This window comes from Mytilus edulis, chromosome 9 (assembly GCF_963676685.1).
Source record: "Mytilus edulis chromosome 9, xbMytEdul2.2, whole genome shotgun sequence".
Classification (NCBI taxonomy): Eukaryota; Metazoa; Mollusca; class Bivalvia; order Mytilida; family Mytilidae; genus Mytilus; species Mytilus edulis.
In genome coordinates this window covers 15,336,753-15,360,331 of record NC_092352.1, presented here as the reverse complement: position 1 = coordinate 15,360,331, position 23,579 = coordinate 15,336,753, and the positions used below count along the sequence as shown (strand labels likewise).

Here is a 23,579-nt window from a genome sequence, read left to right as displayed (position 1 = left end):
TAAACAATGAAATCATAAGAAACTGTAGATTCTAATCATTTCCATTCAACTCCAATGAACCATTTTCAAGGGCTATTAGGTTATCAGTGTTTATCAAAATTCTAAATGTTTAAAATTTCTTTTTAAACGCAAATTAGCACCTAATATAATATATAATCTATTTGATTTAGACAATGCATGACCAATGATTTACTTCTGTCATCTTGACCTGAACGTTTGTTACCAAAGTTCACCCTTTCTTGGGCCTCAAAAAAATAAATTGAGAAACTTTAACATCCAATGTAGAGACCTTTACAACAATGTTTAAATTTCCTCTTTTAACAAATTAATGGTGACTTTTAAATGTTAAATAAGGCAATAAAAGCTACACCACAAGTAATTATCAGGTTGTAAAGTAAATACAATCACTAACATCTTACAGACATAATAATAACAATTTACTCAATCACATTCTTGATCAAATAGGGACAGTACAGGTGATTTCAACAGAATGTATTTGATTCAATCTCTTATAAGGTTGGTGCTCCATGGAAATACTGGTGCTTTACTGATTTCATTATCTTCAGTTCTAAGTGATACCCAAAGGTAGATAGGGCCTATACAGGTACAGGCACCAGAGGAAGATAGGAACTATACAGGTACAGGCACCCAAAATGTAGATAGGGCCTATACAGGCACCCAAAGGTAGATAGGGCCTATACAGGTACAGACACCCAAAATGTAGATAGGGCCTATACAGGCACCCAAAGGTAGATAGGGCCTATACAGGTACAAGCACCCAAAGGTAGATAGGGCCTATACAGGTACAGACACCCAAAGGTAGATAGGGCCTATACAGGTACAGGCACCCAAAGGTAGATAGGGCCTATACAGGTACAGGCACCCAAAGGTAGATAGGGCCTATACAGGTACAGGCATCCAAAGGTAGATAGGGCCTATACAGGTACAGGCAATTTTAACAGATTTAATTGATCTCCTGTCCAAAATAAGGATACTCTATAAATAAAGTGAATTCTTGACCTCCCTCTGATGAAATACTAGACAAGACAGTTTTAAATGGCCAAAATTGGGACTTCAAATTTTTATGACATAACCTTGTCCTCAAACAGACAGTGTCATGTCCTCACCTCATCAAAATATTATAAGTTGATGTATTTTTTCAAGTTTGGAATTTTTTTTAATTTTTCTGGACTTTTCACTAGCTTGCCCTTCAAGGATCAGAGAAAAATATTTGATCCTAACAATATTTCCAAGTCCAAATTACATTTTTTCAGTTATCAAATCCTTCAGCTACATATCTTCATACTTGTTGAAGAATATATTTTAAATTGATAAAGCCAATCTCTGAAAGTCTAGAACTCCAATTGAAGCCTTAAATCCCCAAAAAGGTATCTAAGTTGTCATAAGATAGGACCCACATATGATTACTAGGATTACTATCATAGTAATCTAGATAGTTGCACCTTTACAGATCATTTCAGACAAACAAAACATGACATGGTGCACACAATTATTGACAGGAGATAACTTTTTATCAGTTCCAAATCAAAGATAAGTGATCTACCCAGGGAACTATGGTTTCCTCTATTTATATAAAACTTTTAGTGAAAAAATATAAATGTATGCACAGTAGTTATAAATGCTTATCAAAGAAATTACCAAAGCAATACTTTTTTTGTCCCTTTACTCTATCCATTATTTTGTATTTAACAAAATTTTGAATATTTTTTTTATTTATGTGTAGTTTATTGCAGCAACAAAATGTTTTAATATTCTGAATGTAGATAGGGCCTACTCTAAATCTTTTTACCTTTAATTATAATGTGTAAATATAGTTTATATTGGCAACTAAATGTTTTTATAGTCTGCATAAATAGAATTTTTATATCTGATTCTGTATACCTGTCCCTAGGGTACCAGTAAAATATATCTCTATTGATCAGACAAGCTCATCTCCTCACAGCTATTGTTTTGTATATTATCAAGTTTTCAAACTTTTTTTGAATGGTACAACAGGTGTTATTTGTAACTTCAGGAAAAAGACAAAAATATCTGTCAATAAAAAAAATTGACCTTCCTCCTTCGAAGAACTGTCTCCTTTTTTTTTTTTTATAAATTCCAACATTTACACAAGGCAATAATTGGATCATTGTTATGCTATACTTTATAAGAAGCCTATGTCTTGTATCAGATGCAGGTTTTATGTAAGCAATACAATCTTGAATCCTATAGACGTATTTACACTTGTCCTCCATTACATAACATCACACAGGTTCCCGTAAACTTTGACTTCATAATTCAAAATATTTGACGTCACAACTAAAAAGTGATTGTTGCTTGACGTCAAAAGGTTATTCGGAGGTGATATATGGTCATTCGGAGATGATATATGGTCATTCGGAGGCAAAATACAGCTAAATACCAAAAGTGTAAATACGTTTATCAAATCCCAAAGTATGTTAATCTCAATCCAATGTTTTATATACAATGTTTTCAATTCTAATCACAAATATAAGATGTAAAGGTTCCTTGATCTTTCACAGATTTAAAACTATAAACTATGGTGAAACTAGATAATCTGTCCATAAAAGCATAACACAAATAGAAACATGAAACATATCAACTGTTGACAAAAGAGATATGTCTCACTTTTTGTAAATTTGATAGTAAAATGAAATTATTGCAATTAAAATGTCAATACTTAAACATGAGAACTATGCAAATCACTCCACTTAAATAAACCATGACTGTAGGTAGAGGGCCTAATAATCTCCATGGAAATGGCAAATGTCAGTGTTTATAAAATGGAATACCAATTTCATTGAATTAACATAAGTGATTTAATGATGAGTTCAAGGCCAAATAAACTCCATTGAAATGAAAAGGTACCAATGCTATTACTACTGTATACCATATAAAAGAATAAAACTTAGTGCTTCCAACAAAATCGTACAACAATGAATTTGTATTTGTTAGGGTGACCTTCTTCATATATTGTTTGCCTCACAGTGAATGACAAATAATAAATACTTAAAATCTGTAATTTCAAAGGATTATAATAAAATATCAGAAACTCATAATAAAATGGAGAAAGGAAATGGGGAATATGTCAAAGAGACAACTACCTGAACAAAGAGCAGAAACCAAACAAAGGCCACCAAGGTCAAGCTCTTCAACACAGTGAGAAAATCCTGCACTTAAGAGTCTGGCTTATTTTGGCCCCTCAATAAAAATTCAGAAAATCAAGTACATAATCAAGTGCACAAATGATAAAGTGTCTGTGAAATAAGCTAAAACAAGAATGTGCCCATAGCACAGAGATGTCCCACTCACACTATCATTTTCTATTTCAGTGGGTCAAAACTCTAATTCAGCATTAAAATTGAAAAGTTCATATCATAGGGATCATGTGTACTAAGTTTCAAATTGATTGGAATTCAACTTCATCAAAAACTACCTTGACCAAAAACTTTTACCCGAAGGACCAGAAACCTGAAGAGGGACAGACAGACAATCTGACGCACAGACCGAAAAACATAATGTCCACAAATGGGGCATAAAAAATTAACTAAGAGCCAAACATTGATAAGAACAGTATATTTTTAAGCACCCACCTTGCTATCCATCCTTGTAGCGCAACTTGTATTTTCCTGGTAGATTCTAGAGTTCTAAGGAATGATTTTCTGGCTAAATAACCTCGTATGGATTTCTGTAGTATTAACACTGAATCTATTTTAATCTTTCCACACACTTCATCTAATCTCTGTTCAAATGACTCTTTCATGAAAACCTACAAATTTCAAATAAACTTCTTACGTCTACTGTATTTTTTCAGATATAGCAGACTACTACTAGCAGTTACAAATTAAGTTCAGACACTGTACGCATAAAGAGGAAACAAGTATGGTTAATTTAATGTAAAAATATTACCAGACACTTGAACAATAGCAATGATGGAAACATGAAATAAGTATACAGAAAAAATTAAGCTATGCTGGTTGTAAAGTGGTTATGTCTTGCCACAAATATCTCAAATTGATATCTTTTGCTTATTTGTTGAAAAAATTTATAGTTTGTGGAGTACCTCCTGATACTTTGGTAATTTTTTACAAATGTATTAAAAGGGAGACAACTCAGACTTACCTTGGTAGCTCCTATTTTGTATTGATCAATAAACTGGGTTCCTTGTGTTTTCAGTATTGTAGCACACACATCATTTGGCAAAAGATGGGTGCTGATTTTTTGTCCTTGTAACAGGAATCGATACCTATTGGAATAAGGAAAATGTTTTAAAAATAAATCAAAATAAGGTCAAATCATCATGTCATTACCATGGTTTCAAAAGCTACCTTTGATCAACACATACATGAAAGGTTTGGTGTATTCTTTAATCATTTAGTATAAAATATATTCAGAATACATCCACCCTTTCCTATTTTATTATAATTGTTCCTAAGGCATAAATCCGCCATTTCCAATATTAATATAATTGTTCCTAAGACATAAAAAAAACAAGAATGTGTCCTAAGTACACGAATGCCCCACTCGCACTATCATTTTTCATGTTTAATGGACCATAAAATTGGGTAAAAAATCTAATTTGGCATTAAAATTAGAAAGATCATACCATAGGGAATATGTGTACTAAGTTTCAAGTTGTTTGGACTTCAACTTCATCAAAAACTACCATGACCAAAAACTTTAACCTGAAACTTCCACTTTCATTTTCTATGTTCTTTGGACCGTGAAATTGGGGTCAAAAGTCTAATTTGGCTTTAAAATTAGAAAGATCATATCATAATCAACAAGTGTACTAAGTTTCAAGTTGATTGGACTTCAACTTCATCAAAAACTACCTTGACCAAAAACTTTAACATGACGGACGGACGAACGGAGGCAGAGACGGATGGACGAACGGAGCCACAGACCAGAAAACATAATGCCCCTCTACTATCGTAGGTGGGGCATAACAACCAAAAAAAAATGGCGTTGTGATTTGATTTACACCTTTTATTCCTCTGTTGAACCACGCCCTTTACTGTGTTAATAAACTGCTACATCATTCTCAAAGGCTTATAATTTCCACTTGTTTTATTGAGTATAACATAATTTTACAACTTTGGTCATAAACAGGCGTTGTTCATGATGTTGATGTTGTAACTTAAAACACAATGTAAGTAACTCGTATATCACTTAAAACATCTAGCTGAACTCAATAGATTTTATTTTGCACCATTTTGAAATTAAAGTAAAAATATTTCATTGAAATTTAATAAATTCAGTTTCTAGTGAAAAACAGATCCAATTCGTAATTCAGGGAAGTTTTACACTCCAAGCTAGATATCTACTTCAGTATTCAGAAGAAGAAGAGAAAGTAATAAAATATGATTTTCCAGTCACATACCTTTCAATAAATGCTGGGAACTTAACTCTGACTGGATATCCCATCTTTCTTATTTTGATTGTCTCTAACATCCCAGTGTATCTCAGCTGGTCCAGAACTACTGACGATTCAAAGTACATTGGAGCTTTGTGGTTGTTGGGCTTCAAACATCTCACAAAGAATGGATTACATCTAAAAGTAAGTCAAACATCATTTTTTCAGTTAAAAATACATTAGATTTATGAACTATTCATTAAGCTTTTTTATCTATATACTGACACTCTACTCTAGATATTTAATTAAATGAATATTTTGCAATATAAAGAAATATAATAATGCAATAATCATAAATGCACATAATCATTGATCAGCAATACCATTTTCCTACTTTCTGAGTATAGATACTGTAACTTCAGAATTTTTTGCATGCATTTACGTTTGCAATTTGTGCAATGGACAAATAAACGAGATTAATTATTACAGTTTCAGAACCTGTTGCACAGAAAAATACTAGTTTAAAATTGTGACGATAAAATAAACTAGATGTGTCAAAGCGACACGAATGCCCCCGTCTCAAAAAGTTGAAAAATCTGCAATTTCAAAAACAAATGTGGACACAAACATGATGGTACTCTCACATCAAAAATCAGCCCAATGTCTGAAAGCATTAGAAAAAAAGGTCTGTATAACTGTGATTTTAAAAAAATTATCAAAGTCCAAAGCCCGAAATTGCATCAAAAATTAGACAAGCGGAATGAAACTTAAACTTGATCTGTAACTCATCATGAGTAACTCACATACTAAAAATCAGCCCAAAATCTGAAAGCATTTATAAAAAAAAGTCTGTATAACTGTGAGTTTCAACAATTTATCAAAGTCCAAAGCCCGTAATTTCGGCAAAAATTAGCGGAGCAGAAGAAACTTAAACTTGATCAGTAACTCATCATGGTTAACTCACATACCAAAAATCAGCCCAATATCTGAATGCATTTAGAAAAAAACTCTGTATGACTGTTTGTAGAATGACAGAATGACGGAATGACGGAATTAGGGAATGATGGACAAGGGTAAAACTATATGGCACCGACAACTTTGTTGCGGGGCCATAAAAACTTCTTAAAATTTTTCTAGTGACGAAAAAAATGTATATTGTATCTTACTTTGACATGCTATCAATCAAGGAGAGCAGTGATTCAGTAAAGCCTGCTGCTACTGTAGGAGTCCTTGGCTTGACTGTGATGTAACGTCCTGTGGTTTTACTCAACGTCTTTGTGATAAATCTGTCTCTCATTTCTTTAAACATCTGTGCTATTGTCTGAAATAAAATCATTGTTCTAAAGTGGAAAAAAGGCCTTATTTTTTAACAAGACCAAAATGCTGTAATGATTCAGTTTGTTCAGCACTGGCCCATACCCCCTTCCTCATGTCTACCCATATGTATGAAATTATGTTGTATTGTTTGTCAAAAAAGAAATCAGTTATTTTAAAGTTGCAATAAAAAAAAAAAATACCAGATCTCTTGAAATTAATCTAGATGAAGACTAAGGGACATAACTCTAAATTAAAATCAAATATTTTTCCAATAATGTTCCTTGTTTAATGACTAGACCATGTTTATTAGAGTCATATATTTATAAATAATGGTTTGTTTATATATTATCTTATTGTCATAAAAATATCATTTACTGATACATACCCTGTTTTTACTTTCACACAGTAATTCTATCACATCACTCCTGAGAGTATCTTTGTTTTTGTCTAAAAATTGCTGAACCTGTAATAATTAATAATTGTATAACTGAGATATATAACTTCAACAGAAGAGAGTATTTCTCATTCAATTGCAAAACTTAAGTATATTTTGACAAAAAACATACTCCCCACCCTTTTCCATTCTCTAAAATAATCATTCAATGGCACAAGGTTTTGATTCAAATAGAGACTGTCTGGATATTTAGCACTAACAAACTGCCCAACACAAATAGGAGTTGACACACTTATATTTCTGCCCAGATGTCATATTGGAATCAAATCATAAACTCTGAAACTGAGATTGTCTCACTGATCAAATTAGATGTGAAAAGTGTAGGTTTCATTCTCAAATTCGCACTTGTGAACAATTGCCCTATGTCCCTGTTTTGGAAAAGGGCAATCAGAATTGATAAAGTATACAATTGTACAACTTGTCATGCTAAGCTTTTATCTGAAAACTCAGGTTACACTTTACAACTGATCATTGTCAAGCTTCTGACCAAAATATGAAGAATTCTGTTCAGTAGAAGCTGTAAAATATTTGTCAGACAAATGGATAATTAGACAGAAGAACAGACAAGGTGAATATAATCTTTACTTCTGGATAATTCAGAGGGGTCTTTGTGGACAAGTGGTCTAAGTAAGTAGTCCAATTACTGTATCACTAGCCTGTCAACACTGGGGTTGGGAGTTCAAAGATCACTGTGGCAGATGCGCTCGATTCTAATCTTAATTGACAAGGAATGTCAGTTTTTTTTTCTGCCAAAATCATGGTTCTCTGCATCCACTGTAGCCTTCTTGACTAATTAAAACTGACTGCCAAGAAATAGTGCAGAAAGTGGCATTATTCACCAATCAAACAAGATAATCTAGACATGTTTTTTTGAGAGAAACACACCATAAAAAGAATCACAATATATAAATGCTTAGCAACTACAAGCATTTCAAACAATTCTTTCAAATTTTGAAGATTTTGTATCTAAACAAACCAATTTAAAACAGTTAAAAGAAATACAAATTTAGACAATGCTTTGGTATGAACAAATAATAAAACAGCAAATTTTCTTGAAACTGCTTCTAAAACAAAAAGAAGAAAGATAGATGGATAGCCATATTTTGCCAAGTCAAAACATTCATCCAAAGTAAAAAAATATAACCAATTTTAAAAGGGACCAAAGGAGTCTTCAAGAATGTTTCAAAAAGTCAATACATTCATCCAAAGTAAAAAAATATAACCAATTTTAAAAGGGACCAAAGGAGTCATCAAGAAAGTTTCAAAATCAAAATAATTCAACTGTCAACCTATATTTTGGAAAAAAATATATTTTAGGAATTCTAAAAATATGTTAATCTTTAGGAAAGTCAATGAAGTTTGAAATTGAAAATCAGTGTGACAAACAAAATTTAAATCTTTTTTTAGATAGAAAGAAACAGGAATACATTAATATTTTTTTTTTCATTTACAAAACTGACATTGGCTGTTCAACTACGGTAAACAGAAGTCTACGGAGCATAACATGGTTCTCATGTCTTACTTACTTACTTCTGTCAATTCAACCTTTTACTGAAGGTCACTTTGAATATAATAAATTAACTCAGAGATAAATCAAGGGCAATACTAAAGTGTAAACAAGATTGTCAAGCTGAAGCTTAACATCTTCCCTGCTATATACATCAGAAATCATACTGAGTGTCACAATGTGTTAGTTACTATGGTAGTCTATTGGAAGTCAAACTATGGTAAAAGTCCTTAAATTCTCACATAAATGGTAAAATCAAAAATGATGAAGTGCAAAATTCATACCAATAAAATTTGATATAATTGCCTTTGTGGAAAGCATACTCAGTTTGTAACATTGTTTCATTTGTGTTCTGCGCAGATGCGCAAGCTTTTGTTGTTGATTGTAAACAGTTTTTTGTTTTTTTTTGCAGATGTAAAAGCTTTCATAATATTCCAGTTATAAACAAATATCTATTTTGTAATAATTGTGTGACATAATCTTTAAAACTTACATTATATTTGATTTTTCCTGCGTAGTGACGAATGAAAAATTCTGGATCTGACATCCTTGGTTTTTCATATAATGGATTATTGGCGTGATGAAAATGACATTTTTCTAAGAATGAAGTATCTGATGCTTGAGGAAAACTACACTCATCGTCTAAAATGCTTAATATTCCTGCTGGTTTGCTGGCTAATAAGTCAATCACTGGTTGATTATCCAGGAATTCTATGTGTCGCCAGTCTATGTTTTCCTTTGAATATTCATTTTGTTCTATTCTAAATATATGCTGATTGAAAAAGAACTGCATTGTCTCGTTAGCATAGTTTATATTAAGTTGTTCAAAACTGTTTGTGTGGAAATCCTGGAAAAGAAAAATTGTATGTTATAAATATATACCTCATATATTTTTTCTTATCTTATTCAATTGAATTTAAAATGTTTTGAATTCTATAGTATTTTCACTGCATATAACCATAAAATGTTTCTGTAAATTCATTTCACAAGTTATATAGTGAAGAGAACAAGTTTCTTTAGGTTTATATTGCCTATATTTTCCTTTTTATAAAATTGAGACTTGACTCCTTCCTCTGAGAATTTATTTTCATGGTAGAAGGTTTTAGTTCAAATAAATAAAACATGACTGCCACTTTAATATGAGTCAAAAGAAAATCTAGAAATAATTCAACATTGGGATAAAGTGTCTCCCCTATCATAATGTAAAGCAGATTTAAGTGTTTTGTTAAATGTTTGTTTTCATTAAGTGTTTGGTTGAATGTCTGTTTTCATGAAGTGTTTCTGTGAATATTAACTGTCTTGTTGAATGTCTGTTTTCGCAATTGTGTTTTTTTATGTCTGTTTTCATTAAGTGTTTTGTTAAATGTCTTTTTCATAGTGTTTTGTTGATTGTCTGTTTTCATTGAACATTTTGTTAAATGTCTCAGGCTTTTCATTAAGTGTTTTAAATTTCATTGTGTGTGTCTGTGTGTGTACACTTCATATCTTACCTCAAATCCAAAAATATCCAGCAGAGCAAGTGATGTGGACTTTTCTCTCTCTGACCTACAGGTAATTAAATTTATCTTCTCTACCAGATAGGTAAATAGACGACTATATAAGGCTTTGGCTATGGCATCCCTGAAAGTATAATTTTGAAAAGTTCAGTGCTGAATAGTCAAACGTGTATATAAAAGTCAACATTAACCTTGACCTTACATGTGGGTTGAACTCTCAATTGAAATTCACAATGCATTCATATTACTAAATTCCTCAAGATGAGGGTTACATGACAAAGCAATTATTCGCTGAGTAAAGGTGAACTTTATTGTAGGTCTAACTGTATTCAAAATGTTAAATTGTGTCATACAAAATTTAAAAAGTTCAAAAGAAGTAGTTCCTTGAGTAATAACTTAGTGATGTTATTACCTGTGTGAAGTAAGTCTTGATTCCAAACATAGTGTGTAGGTTAATTTGCTGTTAAGGTTATGACCCTATGACTTATAAGTAATGATGAAGTATGGCTCAATCAAAGTGATCACAGTTACACACAAGAAAACAAAAAGGATGACAGAAACCTTACAGGGTGGTAAACTTGTACCAAAAAGTGGCTTAAATTTAAGTTATGTTTTATATGATGATTTTCTGAATAAATCCCATTTGTGAAAGACATACTAACCTTGAATCTAAAGCTTGATCTATGTTGAATGGTGAAACAACTCTATCTCCTCTAGTCTCCTGTAAAACACAATACAAATTTTAGTTCAGATGAACAATTATTTTCAAAGAATAATTCTTCATGTTTAGAGCATCTGTTAAGTTATTAGTGTCATAATGGCTAATATAGGCTCCTAGACTTTGTAAACCTGCTCAAACAAATTCTCAGTTGAAATTTATGTACTTTTCAATGATAAATAGCCAATAGAGCATATATTGAAAATTTTCAGGAGAAATGTTACATGTTCCACATAACCTAATTAATGTATCTTCTCACTACATGTATTATCGTTTAATATATATTATGCTAATTTCATTTACCGTGACTGTGCTAGTAAGAGCCTGTTAATGTTTTACTTACTGTGACTTAGCTAGTAAGAGCCTGTTTCAGCCAATCCCCAGACACTAATTGTACTTACCGTGACTTTGCTAGTAAGAGCCTGTTTCAGCCAATCCTCAGACAGTTGTAAGAGATGTGATATCCATTTGATCTCAGCATCGTTTCCCAGTAACACAGTATCATGGGAAGAGTCATGTACTCGTTTGAAAAATATATTTCCAAAATGTAAAACAGAAGCTAAGATTTTGTATATTGTTTCCTTTTCATTTCCTTCAAAGTTCAACACATGAAAAGCTCCAGTTAATACACGATAGTTTTCTACGTCATTCCGACCAGAAATATCACAGTTGCCTCCCTTGAAATAAATGAAATATTATACATTAATATCATAGAGGCAAATTGTGACATGGTAGCAATATTTTTCATTAATTGTATTTATGGAATTGTAATTGTAATTGTAGACATATCATTTCAGAGCTATTTTATATTCAAAGGTTTAAAAACAAATATGTAATACCACTTAAATCAACTGCTATCATTAATAGTTATCATTATATGACCACAAATTCATGGTTTTCTCATTTGATAAAAGCATAGGAAATCCTCTTGAATAAAACATTATATCACCACTGTAAAAATTATGAGAGAGGTTAATATAAGATTTGGAACAGCCTCTGTGCACCTAAATATAGATATTCAAAGGCAACTTTAATGACGTAGGTTTATGACGTAATGTAAATTCCTGGGTTTTTTCTTCTTTCTTTTTCTACCTGTTTAAGGCGTATTTTTTTAGGTAAATTTTACTGAATATTTCAACTTATGAAAATTTAGCTATTGCAAAAGCAAATGATATATAAAGTATAAGACCAGGGAGAAGCTATGAAAGTATCTTCACCATATACTAGAAAACTAGAGAAAATAAAATACAGTAAAACAATCATTGACTTTTGATTTCAGATTTTTCAACACCAGAGATATGACATTTACACTTGGTTGTTGGCCTTCGTGAATACCATATCTCATCAAAAGACAATAATTGTATAATGAGCAATTCTTTTACTTTTTACCTGATTTAAATAAAAGTATTTATTTGCTGTCTGTAAACCATATTTCTTTCTCTCATCTTCTGTCATACCAGCTAAAATTTCATAGAACACATGGTAGTTTCTTTCATCTGGTGCCTACAAAATAAAGAAAATATGTCAGTAAAGTGTCTTAATTTTCTGTAAGAAAGTATATTCTCATGGCAACCAAATGCTGTATAATGAAAGCGGGTAACATACTTGGTATTCTGGTAGACTTTTATTGGTTACTAATCAAAGTTTCCATTTGTATTACAATATCTGAGTTCTTACTGTTAGTATACTACTATTTTTCAGGTGTTGGTAAAAAAACAATTAGTGAAGACTATACTGAATGACAGTTTTAGGCAATTCATCTCTAACAGCAACTCTCTTACAACTTCAATCTAACCACTTAACAGTGGAAAAGATTTTCATGCATGTTCAGGATGATGTCTTTTTCTTGGCCTTAATAAATTGGTGATGTGATAATAAAATCTGCCACATGTTACATCTTTGTTATTTCCAGGTTTAACCAAACCAATACTTTTCAATTAAGAAGTTTGGACTTTATTGAGATAAAGAAAATGCAGATGCATGGATTAATCAAATGCTAAAATGGACTATAATTTTGGTGCTAAAAATGGTCACTAAAAGTTTTCCACTAAATTATCCTGTGTCACTTTTTAACTTTTCTCAAAAGGACTGTAATCAAAAGCTTAATCTATATTAGTAGAGTACATCTGAACTTTATTACTCGGCAGAGTATGAAAACAAAATAAAATTGATAAACTACATTTTGTCCATTTTTTTCAGTTAATCTGTATAAACTCAAGTAAACATTAAACAGTTGCTTTATTAAGCACTTTTATTAGCAAATAAGTCAAATGATCTGTCCCAGTACAAACAAATTACTTTGACGAGAATCTTTTGATGAACTTTTTAAATATCTATAAATTTTGTTTACTTTTATACTTATTTCTGTTATCTTTTACCAAGCATAACAAGAAGCATAATAAATGCATCTTTAACTAAAAAAAAATCACCAAAAAACTTTCTGGACAATGAAAGATCTGAACAAATTATAATCATTAAACAATTTTAACTAAAAGAAATCACCAAAAAACTTTCTGGACATAGAAAGATCTGAACAAATTATAATCATTAAACAATTTTAACTAAAAGAAATCACCAAAAAACTTTCTTGATATAGAAAGATGTGAACAAATTCTAATCATAAAACACATTCTATGTGTAAATGGATTGGTGTGCTATGATTTATTTGAGTAATAAAATTGTCAACAAATATATGTTCTTAACAACTAAAATAGTTTTAAAAGAGTTGTTGCTCATTTACTGCACTTGCACAAAATAAATACTTCAAGTAAGTTTCATAAGTGGACCAAAAAACATTATGAATATATTTGTAAATCAAATATTTGTTAATGACATGGTTTATAAATTGTATGTTACAACAGATATTTTCAATTAAGAGTTTGATAAACTGTCTATTGGAGTCGACAGCAAATCACTGTATTTTTGTTAATCTAACAAAGAAAACCTATTCTTGAGCAGTCATTGATAAATATTTTCGTTTATTTAAACTTATATTGCCAACCTATATTCCATTCAAAAATATCATTTTATTTAAATTCTTATAAATAATTAATCAAAATCTGAATTCACTTGAAAAGAATTGTTTAGGTTTTCTAAAGGAGATGTCCACTTTATCAAATACTCTTAAATGGATAGTATTTAAGGTTTTATCCTGACTTATATTTACAAATTTCAAATATTTATTATCTGGGACCAACCATTTAATTATAATGAAGTTGGTTAGGCTTTTTCTCCTTCATGCATGGCTAGAAAATTATTTCATCATAAATGAAAGTGGAATGTTTTGAGGAGGTTGATACTTGAATTTTGATTACTGGTTGAGAAAAATTTCATTCATATATTTCTTTGACATTTTTCAATTCTTCATATATATTATTTTCTTTAAAATAAGGTGTCAGAATAAAAACCTATACCCTCCCATCAAAATAAGTTTTAAGATGCACCAACATTGTAAATCACAATTTTCTGATTTTGGTAGGACTAACATTTTTCAAGAATTCAATATGGATGCATACAAAAATGTTGGGCAAACAAACGATAAAATAATAGCCAAATTGCCTTGTTATCCTGAATATGTATGAACTACTTTCCACTGGACATTCATGAAATAACAATCATAACTTGATACATTGAGGTTCCAACAACTCTGCATTGCAAATCTAGCATCTATGCACAGTCTTGAAATTTTCCAGTACATTTTTATTTACAAGTATGTCTAAAAGTGGCTCCATGTTTATGATCCAGTTGAATGAACACCAAATAACTTCTTTTGATTTGATATACACTTTGTTGGGTAGTGCATGAACATATGAAGGGAAACAAATCATTGGTAAACATCATTGTACATGTTTGAGTGAGCACTGAATGAATAAAAAAAATATTTCCATCTAGACTCAAACAACCCTTAATGGAATTATCCACAATAAATAGCTTCAATTATGAATACATTATAACCTCATTGTTGATTTAATGGGGTTTTCAGTAAAAACTATTAAATAAACATAATAGAATGTGGTTGCATCTTACGATCAACAAATATGGTGTAAAATTTCACAGCCTTTAGGACAACAAGACATTTATACAAACAATTGGGGATATACATTTCACTTCTTATATTTATTCTTTGGATGCTATTATTTTTTTTCGAGGACAAGTAGTATTATTTTCCTCTTTTATCAACCTTATTTGGGACAGTTCATTCAGGTTTTGTGCTGTATGAAAATTAATTATTTCTTAAAGAAACTTTTAAACATTTAACTATATAATGTTCTGTTATGAGAGAGAATTTCGCAATTTCATTCAAGAAAAGAAAATAAAATAATAATATGACATACATACTCCTACTAACTATCATTTAGTAAGTGATAAATTAAACATGAATGCACATGTTGTCGTGCTAAGCATGCCCACGTTCGTCATTCAAAGTACACGAAAACAGGAAGTAGATGTCTGACAGTTCTAGAAAAATGCACACAAGTACAACTCATCACTGTCAATCTAATAACCAATATGAAGTCATCCTGTTTAGTTATGTATTTGAAATATGTGTGATGACGAATTTCAAGACTATTGAAAAATTGAAAAATATTGGGGAACAGAAAGTATGAATCAAACAGATATCAAAAGTGCTCATGCACACATTACAACTTATCACTGTCAAAGTGCTGACCAAATACAGTCAATTCTGGTTTAAGTTGTTTCTGAGTAAATGTGTAGATGATCATATGAATGGATAAGGTGCAATTTTACTTAATCAACAATGTCTAGATCTGCAGACAGGAATCCTTCAGAATGTCTTGCACATTTTAACATTTGTTTTTCAATTATCATAATAAAACAAAGCAAGGATTATTCAAAATATTTTTTTGTAAATATCAATACATGTAATAATGTTTTAAAACTAGTTATAAAAGATAGAACTTTTTCCTTGTTCACTATTTTTAATAAATGGAGAGTTATTTAAGGAAATTAAAGATCTTTGGGTAACAGGAAATGCTGTTATCTCTGGTTATCCATAATTGTAGTAATAATATTTACAGAATTCACCAGTCAAGCTAATTATGTTTGTAAAAACTAGACCAGACCTCTTGCTTTGTTGAATTTAAAGGCTATATATCTTTTTTCTATAGAGGTATTGATGAAATATAAATGAAATTCTAAACAACAAAACATTTATTACAATCTTTATCTTAATAAACTATTTCTTCATCAGAAAATCATTGTTGAAATATTGAAATTTTTACAATTCAAATTGAAGCCATGGAAATTGATAATTTTAACAATTTTCCCAAAGGAACCATATCAAATTATCGGTAGTGGTGGAAGTAAGGCTAATAGAAGCTTCATATTTGTGTATTAAAATTTTAAACTTGTATAACACATGATATTTCAGGTTCAATTCACTAAATTTAAAAAAGACAGGTACACCGTACACTGACAAGTTATTCAATTTTAAACATTTAAAACAATGAGAAGACACTATTGTCTATATTTTTAATTACTACTGCTTCATTTAATTATCAAAATGGTTAATTACTGTCATGAACGGTCAGGTCATTTCGTTTGTTTTTAACCATTTATCCTGAGAGGCATTGATTTGTGGTCGACTTTTATAAAGTAGATTATGTTTATATACATATAGTTTTTTCATACATAGTAATTATCATTATTAGGTGTGACATATGACATTAAATTAATTATGCATGTTTACTTCCAAGCTTAGATTACAGAGAACTAGAGGCCCATATTAGCCTGTAGTACTTGGCAAAGTGTAAAAAATTACCATGTTAAACTGGATATAATGTAATGCCTTTGTATCTCCTTTCTTATATTCATAACCATACCATGTGTTGTATGTTTTTGGGGTGGTTTTTTTTGTGGAGAAGCTTATGGGATATATTGTACTTTAATATATTTTGGATTGTTCTATTATCCCTTTTATGTATCATTTTTGTCATCAAACTTTTTGCTGATAAATTAGCAGTGGTGACCATGTGTAATCATCACTGAGGCAATCTGAGAATTTGTGTAGGTAGTAAAAAAAAATAACATGTTCCAGCAAATCCCCAGTTGACACAATTGTCAGTTTGCAGCAATTTCAGAAATCTTTTTTTTTTAATTATGTGTATGGTCAAGTCACTTCTTATTTTCTACTTTCATTAACTGAAAATGTTTAAGCTGATCCACATGACCAGAATATACAATTCTGTAAACAAGGTATCCTGAGGATTAATGTAGCCATTATAAAAATAGGAAGATGTGGTTTGATTGCCAATGAGCCCTCTCTCCATCAGAACAAAATACACAGAAGATAGCAACAATAGGTCACTGTAAGGACTTCAACAATGAGCAAAAACCATGTTTGGTTTAAATTTGCAATGCAACTTCAGATAATGGTTAAGCTTAAAACTGGAAACAGATGACATTAATCTACCAATTTAAAACTATACTGTTTAATGCTGCTTCGGACCGGGTGAGTCAATTTTTTTTTCTAGAATCAAACTGAGGTGAGGTAAAAAGAACACAGATGACACTTACACAAGAATAAAACCAGATAAATCATTTTAACCTCTGACCTTGAAGGAATGGTTAATGTAAGAATAACTATCACAAATCTGTAAAATACCTATTACCCATCAAATTGTCCTGCAGCAGGGATTTATTTTTATTCTTAACCAACAAAAGAATTGTTATTTTTTAAAAAGATAAGTTTATAATCTTCTGTTATTTAAATATAAATGACACTTTTGTAAGGATTGTTTGTGTGGCGAATTTAAAGTGTACCCACCTGAGTTACAATGCGTGACTTTTCAAGGAGATACTCTGATGTTCTAGCTCCAACCATTGAACCACTGTGAAAAAAAAAAGATCAAAATAAGTAGGTTATTTTGGATTAAATACAAATATTAAACAATACAACATTTATTTGTAAGATTATCAGACAGGCCACACAGTTTGAAATTAGGACCTCCTGTATACCATGTTTAATTATATACTGTATGCAGTATTTTGTAAGTTTTAAGCAACATTACAGATAGTGACTTAGCAAATTTTGCACAAATCTCATTAGGCACATCATGGTACAAAAGTGCTTTATAAAAGCTATCTATCATATTTGTATTCTTTGGTTTTATTACATAAAAGTCACAAAACTATAAAATAAAATTCACTTTCACTATTAAATTTGTAATGAAACAAATTTGGAGGGCAAATAAAGATAAATAATGGGGAGCATATTTTGTTGGGGATGCACTGATAGTGTGTCATAGATGGATACCCCATATTCTATACATTCTTATATTTACTAAAAAAATCAAAGCACTGTAAGCGCTGTAGGCAGTTAACCAAAAACCCAAGCCAAACATAATTATAATAACTGTTGCAATGCTGCTTCAATTTTTTTTAAAAGATTTTTAAAAAGAACAAACATTAAACATTCATATATTGTACATTTATGTTCATTTAATGAATTAATCATTAAGGCAAATAATTCATATTTTGTCAAAGTTTTTAAAAGCAACGCATATATCAAGTATATTTTGTTCATGGTCATGAGTCTGCAGTGATACAAGTTTGCAATGATTGCAGTTCTTCTAGTTTGATAGTTAACGTTGGTATTAGTTAAAATTGAGAAAGGAAATGGTGAATATGTCAAAGCGACAACCACCCGACCATAGAGCAAACAACAGCCGAAGGCAACCAATGGGTCTTCAATGTAGCGAGAATTCCTGCACCCGTAGGTGTCCTTCAGCTGGCCCCTAAAATATGCATAATAGTACAGTGATAATGGACGTCATACTAAACTCCGAATTATACACAAGAAACTAAAATTTAAAATCATACAAGACTAACAAAGGCCAGAGGCTCCTGACTTGGGACAGGCGCAAAATTGCGGCGGGGTTAAACATGTTTATGAGATCTCAACCCTCCCCCTATACCTCTAGCCAATGTAGAAAAGTAAAAGAATAACAATACGCACATTAAAATTCAGTTCAAGAGAAGTCCGAGTCTGATGTCAAAAGATGTAACAAAAGAAAATAAATAAAATGACAATAATACATAAATAACAACAGACTACTAGCAGTTAACTGACATGCCAGCTCCAGACCTCAATTAAACTGATTGAAAGATTATGTCTTCATCATATGAATATCAGGTACAATCCCTCCCGTTAGGGGTTTAGTATCATACTATCATAAAATATATGAGAAGAACATAACCCGTGTCATGCCAACAACTGTTTTTTTAGAAATAAATGTGTTTAGTTCCGATGCAAAGACCCTATCAGTGAATCAATGTTAAAGCCAAAATATGCAATCTTTAATGACCTGACAACAGTATCGTAACTATATCCCCTTTTAATAAGTCTATTTAAAGGTTTTGTTAGTTTCTGAGGAGAATACTGACATTTTTGTGCTTTATAAAGAATATTTCCATAAAATTTTGGATGTGAAATACCTGAACGTATAAGATGTCTGCATGTTGAGTTATATTTACGAATTATTTCCTTATACCGGTGATAAAATTTAGTAAATGTTTTGACCAGTTTGTGATATCGAAAACCCTGGTGTAATAATTTTTCAGTAATACATAAATTTCTCTCGCTAAAATCTAATACATTGTTACATACACGAGCGAATCGTACAAGTTGAGATATATAAACACCATAAGATGGTGACAAGGGAACGTCACCATCTAAAAATGGATAATTAACAATAGGAAATGAAAAATCATCTCTTTTATCATAAATTTTTGTATTAAGCTTCCCGTTTATGATATAGATATCAAGATCGAGGAAAGGGCAGTGGTCATTGTTATCATTAGCTTTATTTAAAGTAAGTTCTACAGGATAAATTTCTTTAGTATACATACTGAAGTCGTCATTATTTAGAGCCAATATATCATCCAAATATCTAAAAGTATTGTTAAATTTTTGTATCAAATGTTGTTTTGATGGGTCTTTGCTAATTTTAGTCATAAATTGTAACTCATAACAATACAAAAACAGGTCCGCAATAAGTGGTGCACAGTTAGTCCCCATTGGAATTCCAATAACTTGACGATATACGGAATCTCCAAAGCGAACAAAAATGTTATCAAGTAAAAATTCAAGTGCATAAATAGTATCAAAGCATGTCCAATTGACATAGTTCTTTTGTTTATTGCTACTAAAAAATGATCTAAAAGAGTTTGAACATATGTACTCGCATTCCGACTTTTTGAATGCCCAGTTAATTAGGGATGTGAATTTTTTCTTAATAAGAATATGAGGCAAAGTGGTATATAGGGTAGAAAAATCAAAACTTTGAACAGATTCAAAATCACCAATATATGCATGCAATTTATCAAGTACTTCCAACGAGTTTTTGACACTCCAAAAGTAATTAATTCCACTATTTTCAAAGGCCTTATTTGAACAATTTATTATCAGGTTTTTTATTGTACCAAGTGTACTAGTAAGTAAAACAGACAATTTAGTAGTTGAACAATGGCTGGAAGATGAAATAAATCTATATTTGTAAGGTTTTTTGTGCAGCTTCGGAAGCCAGTACATAGTTGGGACTTTCATTGTGTTTGGTTCTGCTTGTAAAGAAGTAGCTAAAAGTTTATGTTTGTTACAGATGTCGTTTTCTGAAAATGAAGTCAGTTGGAATGTTGGTGAATTCGTGATTTCCTTTTGCAGAACCTCTATATAAAATTTACGTCAAACAATAATGATATTATTAGCAGCTTTATCAGCCGGGACAAAAACAAATTCCTTGGCTAGTTCTGTTAGTTTATTTTTGATACGCGAAATAGGGTTTTTATAGTTTTTGTTGAGGGTAAAATGTTCTTTAAAATGTTGTATTCGAATATCAACTATCTTCATTACTGAATTAAAAAAAGAGTCCAAAGATTTTTTGTCAGCTTTTTCCCGTTTTACCCATTTCAAACAGTAGGCGCGGAGTGAGTCGTTGATGATATTACGACACTCATTCCAGTTAATAGTTGACGGGGGACGATATTTAGGTCCTTTACTGAGGAATGATTTTAACTCTCGGTCGCGAACGATGTTAAGGTCTCCTGTTATAACATGGGAAATTGGTCCATAGGTGTATTCTGAATTACTGCAATTACACGACATAGGTGTATTTTCAGTGATATTTACATCTTTACACAATTGGCTATAATTAAACACATATTTTCGGGTAGATTTCTTGTAAATATAACAAATGAGAGGGAGTTCAGTATTATCAAAATATCCAGGAATTTGGTCTTTAACAGAATGGTCGTTAAAAATACCGGCAATATTTACAAAATCAAAACCTTTATTGACATACTTTATTTTAATAAAATGTTTTTTATGATCTTCAGGGCGATCAATTTTTGGAAACAGTTTAGAATAACAATATGCCATTATAATTTGGACAATTTCATACTTAGGACTGTAATATGAAATTGTGTTGCAATCCTCTAAAATTTTATTTAATTTATTTATAGGTAAAGAACAAAGCTTGGTTAACAGATAATGTCTGCCGTTGTTTTTTGAAATGGAAATTAGGTCCGAAATATTTGTATGGTTGGTCCGAAATTTTCTTTGATTGCGATTTTTTCTGCGTCCATGAGAACGATTTTTACGAACAGTTTTAGAAACTATATCCAAAATGTTAACAGAATCGGTTCTTGATATATTGCCAATTCCCATGATATTATCATTAAGACCGAGAGGGTAGACTGTCTGTAATTTTTTAATCCAATTTAATTCATTTATTTTTCGTGATCGTACAAACTTGGAATGAGATTCACCAGGCTGCTTATTTACTACTTCTAAAGGTTGAACTGTTAAATATTTAATAGGATGACTGTGCTTCTTAAGATGTTGATAAATGATACTTTTGAATTTATTGGGTCTTTTAAAACGATACAGGTGTTCTTGCGTGCGTTTAGATAAATATCGCCCAGTTTCACCTACGTACTGAATACCGCATCCCGGTTTGTTTCATGTGAGTAAATAAATAATACTGTTTGTTTTTCAAGTAATATCAGTTTCAAAATTTAGAGAAAATGTGCGACCATTAAATGTGGACCTTACTGTATTGTTGGTGGAAAGACGGGGACACGTAAGTCATTTTTTGGCATGACACTTATCGATAGAAGGGTAACCACGATTTTTATTGTTAAAAACGTTAGCTATGGTAGTATTTTTAGATAATCGATTCTGAAGATTGAGACGTGTAGATACCCTTTGAACGAGTTTAGTATTTAATATTTTTCCATTTCTAAGCTTCATATTTGTTTTTTGGTATGTAGATTTATTACAAAGGAGCAAAGACTGGCGTCCAGAATATGAACCATCACACAGTAGATTAAATTGTGTAAAAATGATAAAACTGTTCGGCTCAAGACGTCAAATGCTTATTGTCATAAGTTACCCGACAAATTTAACAAAAGATAGGGTATATCAAGGTAGCGACTGACGTCTGACTAAATAGATGAATGGGGCTGAATATTAAAATACTACTTTTTGATAGATATTCCTAAAGTAATGAACATAGAGAAGTTCTCGCTCGGACACACACTCCATAATCTAGTATAATATAAGAGCATAAACCTTAAGCACGGGGAGTTGACTGTTAGTATTCAAGTTGACTTTAGTACGAGCTTGTAAAAGTATGAATGGACTTGCTTCCCTGGTAAGAAAACTGAGTTTGTGTTCAACAGTACAAAAGTTATGAGACACAAATCAGACAAATGTTTACTACTACAGGGATCAAAGGTGAGGTCTGTCTAACCTGTCCATAGTAAATGTAAATGTCCCCCACCTTCACCCCAAGTCTATGATTTCTGAGTTTGGAATAAAATGACAGGTAATTATAAAAACAGTTGGTCAAACATTCTTAGGCTTGAAAGATATGTTTTCTTTAAAATGAGTCATATGAAAATGAAAATTTTTATAGGACCAGAAATAATTCAAATTATAATTAAGGTAAATTCTTTAAACCTACTAATTATTTTCCATCAATAATTTTTTTTAATAATTATCAAAAAAATGATTGTAACATAATGCTGTTACGAAGTCTTCCAAACAAAACTCCCATAATTGTTCATTCCCATGGTCGCCTGAAATTGGACAAGGTCTAGTACACATTGGTTAGGTCTAGCAAAGTGACATGCATATGTGACGCCCATGAGATTGACATTGTATGTCATTCAATCTTTTAGAAGTGACAAACAAAAATGAATATGGTTTAGTTTAGGAGTTGGTATTTCAATCTTATACAAGTTCTTAAAACACACACAAGAGGGGGTGGGGTGACCCTAGGGACTACCCTTATATTTCATATAATGTGTTATCTTGTCCAATACATGAATATATATGGTTTGGGGTGGGGATCTCAACCGTTATCAAGTTTTCAAACAGGTGGGGGTGGGGTGATCCTAGTGACTTCCCCTATATTTCATTTGATTTGTTATATTGTCCAATACATGAATATATATGGTTGAGGGGTGGAGATCTCATCTGTTTCTAAGTTATCAAACAGGAGTGGGTAGGGTGACCCTAAGGACTCTCCCTATATTTCATTTGATTAGTTCTCATACATGAATATATATGGTTTAATTTAAAGGTGGGGATCTCGACTGTTTCCAATTTCTCAATCAGGAGGGGTGGGCTGACTGCAGGGACTCCCCCTATATTTCATTTAATTTAAAGGTGGGGATCCCAAATGTTT

General features: G+C 31.3%; 1 protein-coding gene across 14 annotated transcripts in view; it reads right to left on the bottom strand.

Annotated features, from left to right (window-relative positions):
- The window catches only part of LOC139489551 (unconventional myosin-XV-like), a 128,371-nt gene that overhangs the window by 57,915 nt on the left and 46,877 nt on the right, over positions 1-23,579 (bottom strand). For all 14 annotated transcript variants that reach the window (XM_071276085.1, XM_071276084.1, XM_071276086.1 and 11 more), the window contains 11 exons: positions 17,657-17,720; positions 12,259-12,372; positions 11,271-11,546; positions 10,814-10,872; positions 10,146-10,275; positions 9,149-9,502; positions 7,080-7,157; positions 6,544-6,698; positions 5,405-5,575; positions 4,144-4,267; positions 3,615-3,790 (listed from right to left, as the gene is read on the bottom strand). In XM_071276085.1, the coding sequence (XP_071132186.1) occupies positions 3,615-3,790; positions 4,144-4,267; positions 5,405-5,575; positions 6,544-6,698; positions 7,080-7,157; positions 9,149-9,502; positions 10,146-10,275; positions 10,814-10,872; positions 11,271-11,546; positions 12,259-12,372; positions 17,657-17,720 (1,701 nt within the window). The remainder of the gene's footprint in view (positions 1-3,614; positions 3,791-4,143; positions 4,268-5,404; positions 5,576-6,543; positions 6,699-7,079; positions 7,158-9,148; positions 9,503-10,145; positions 10,276-10,813; positions 10,873-11,270; positions 11,547-12,258; positions 12,373-17,656; positions 17,721-23,579) is intronic.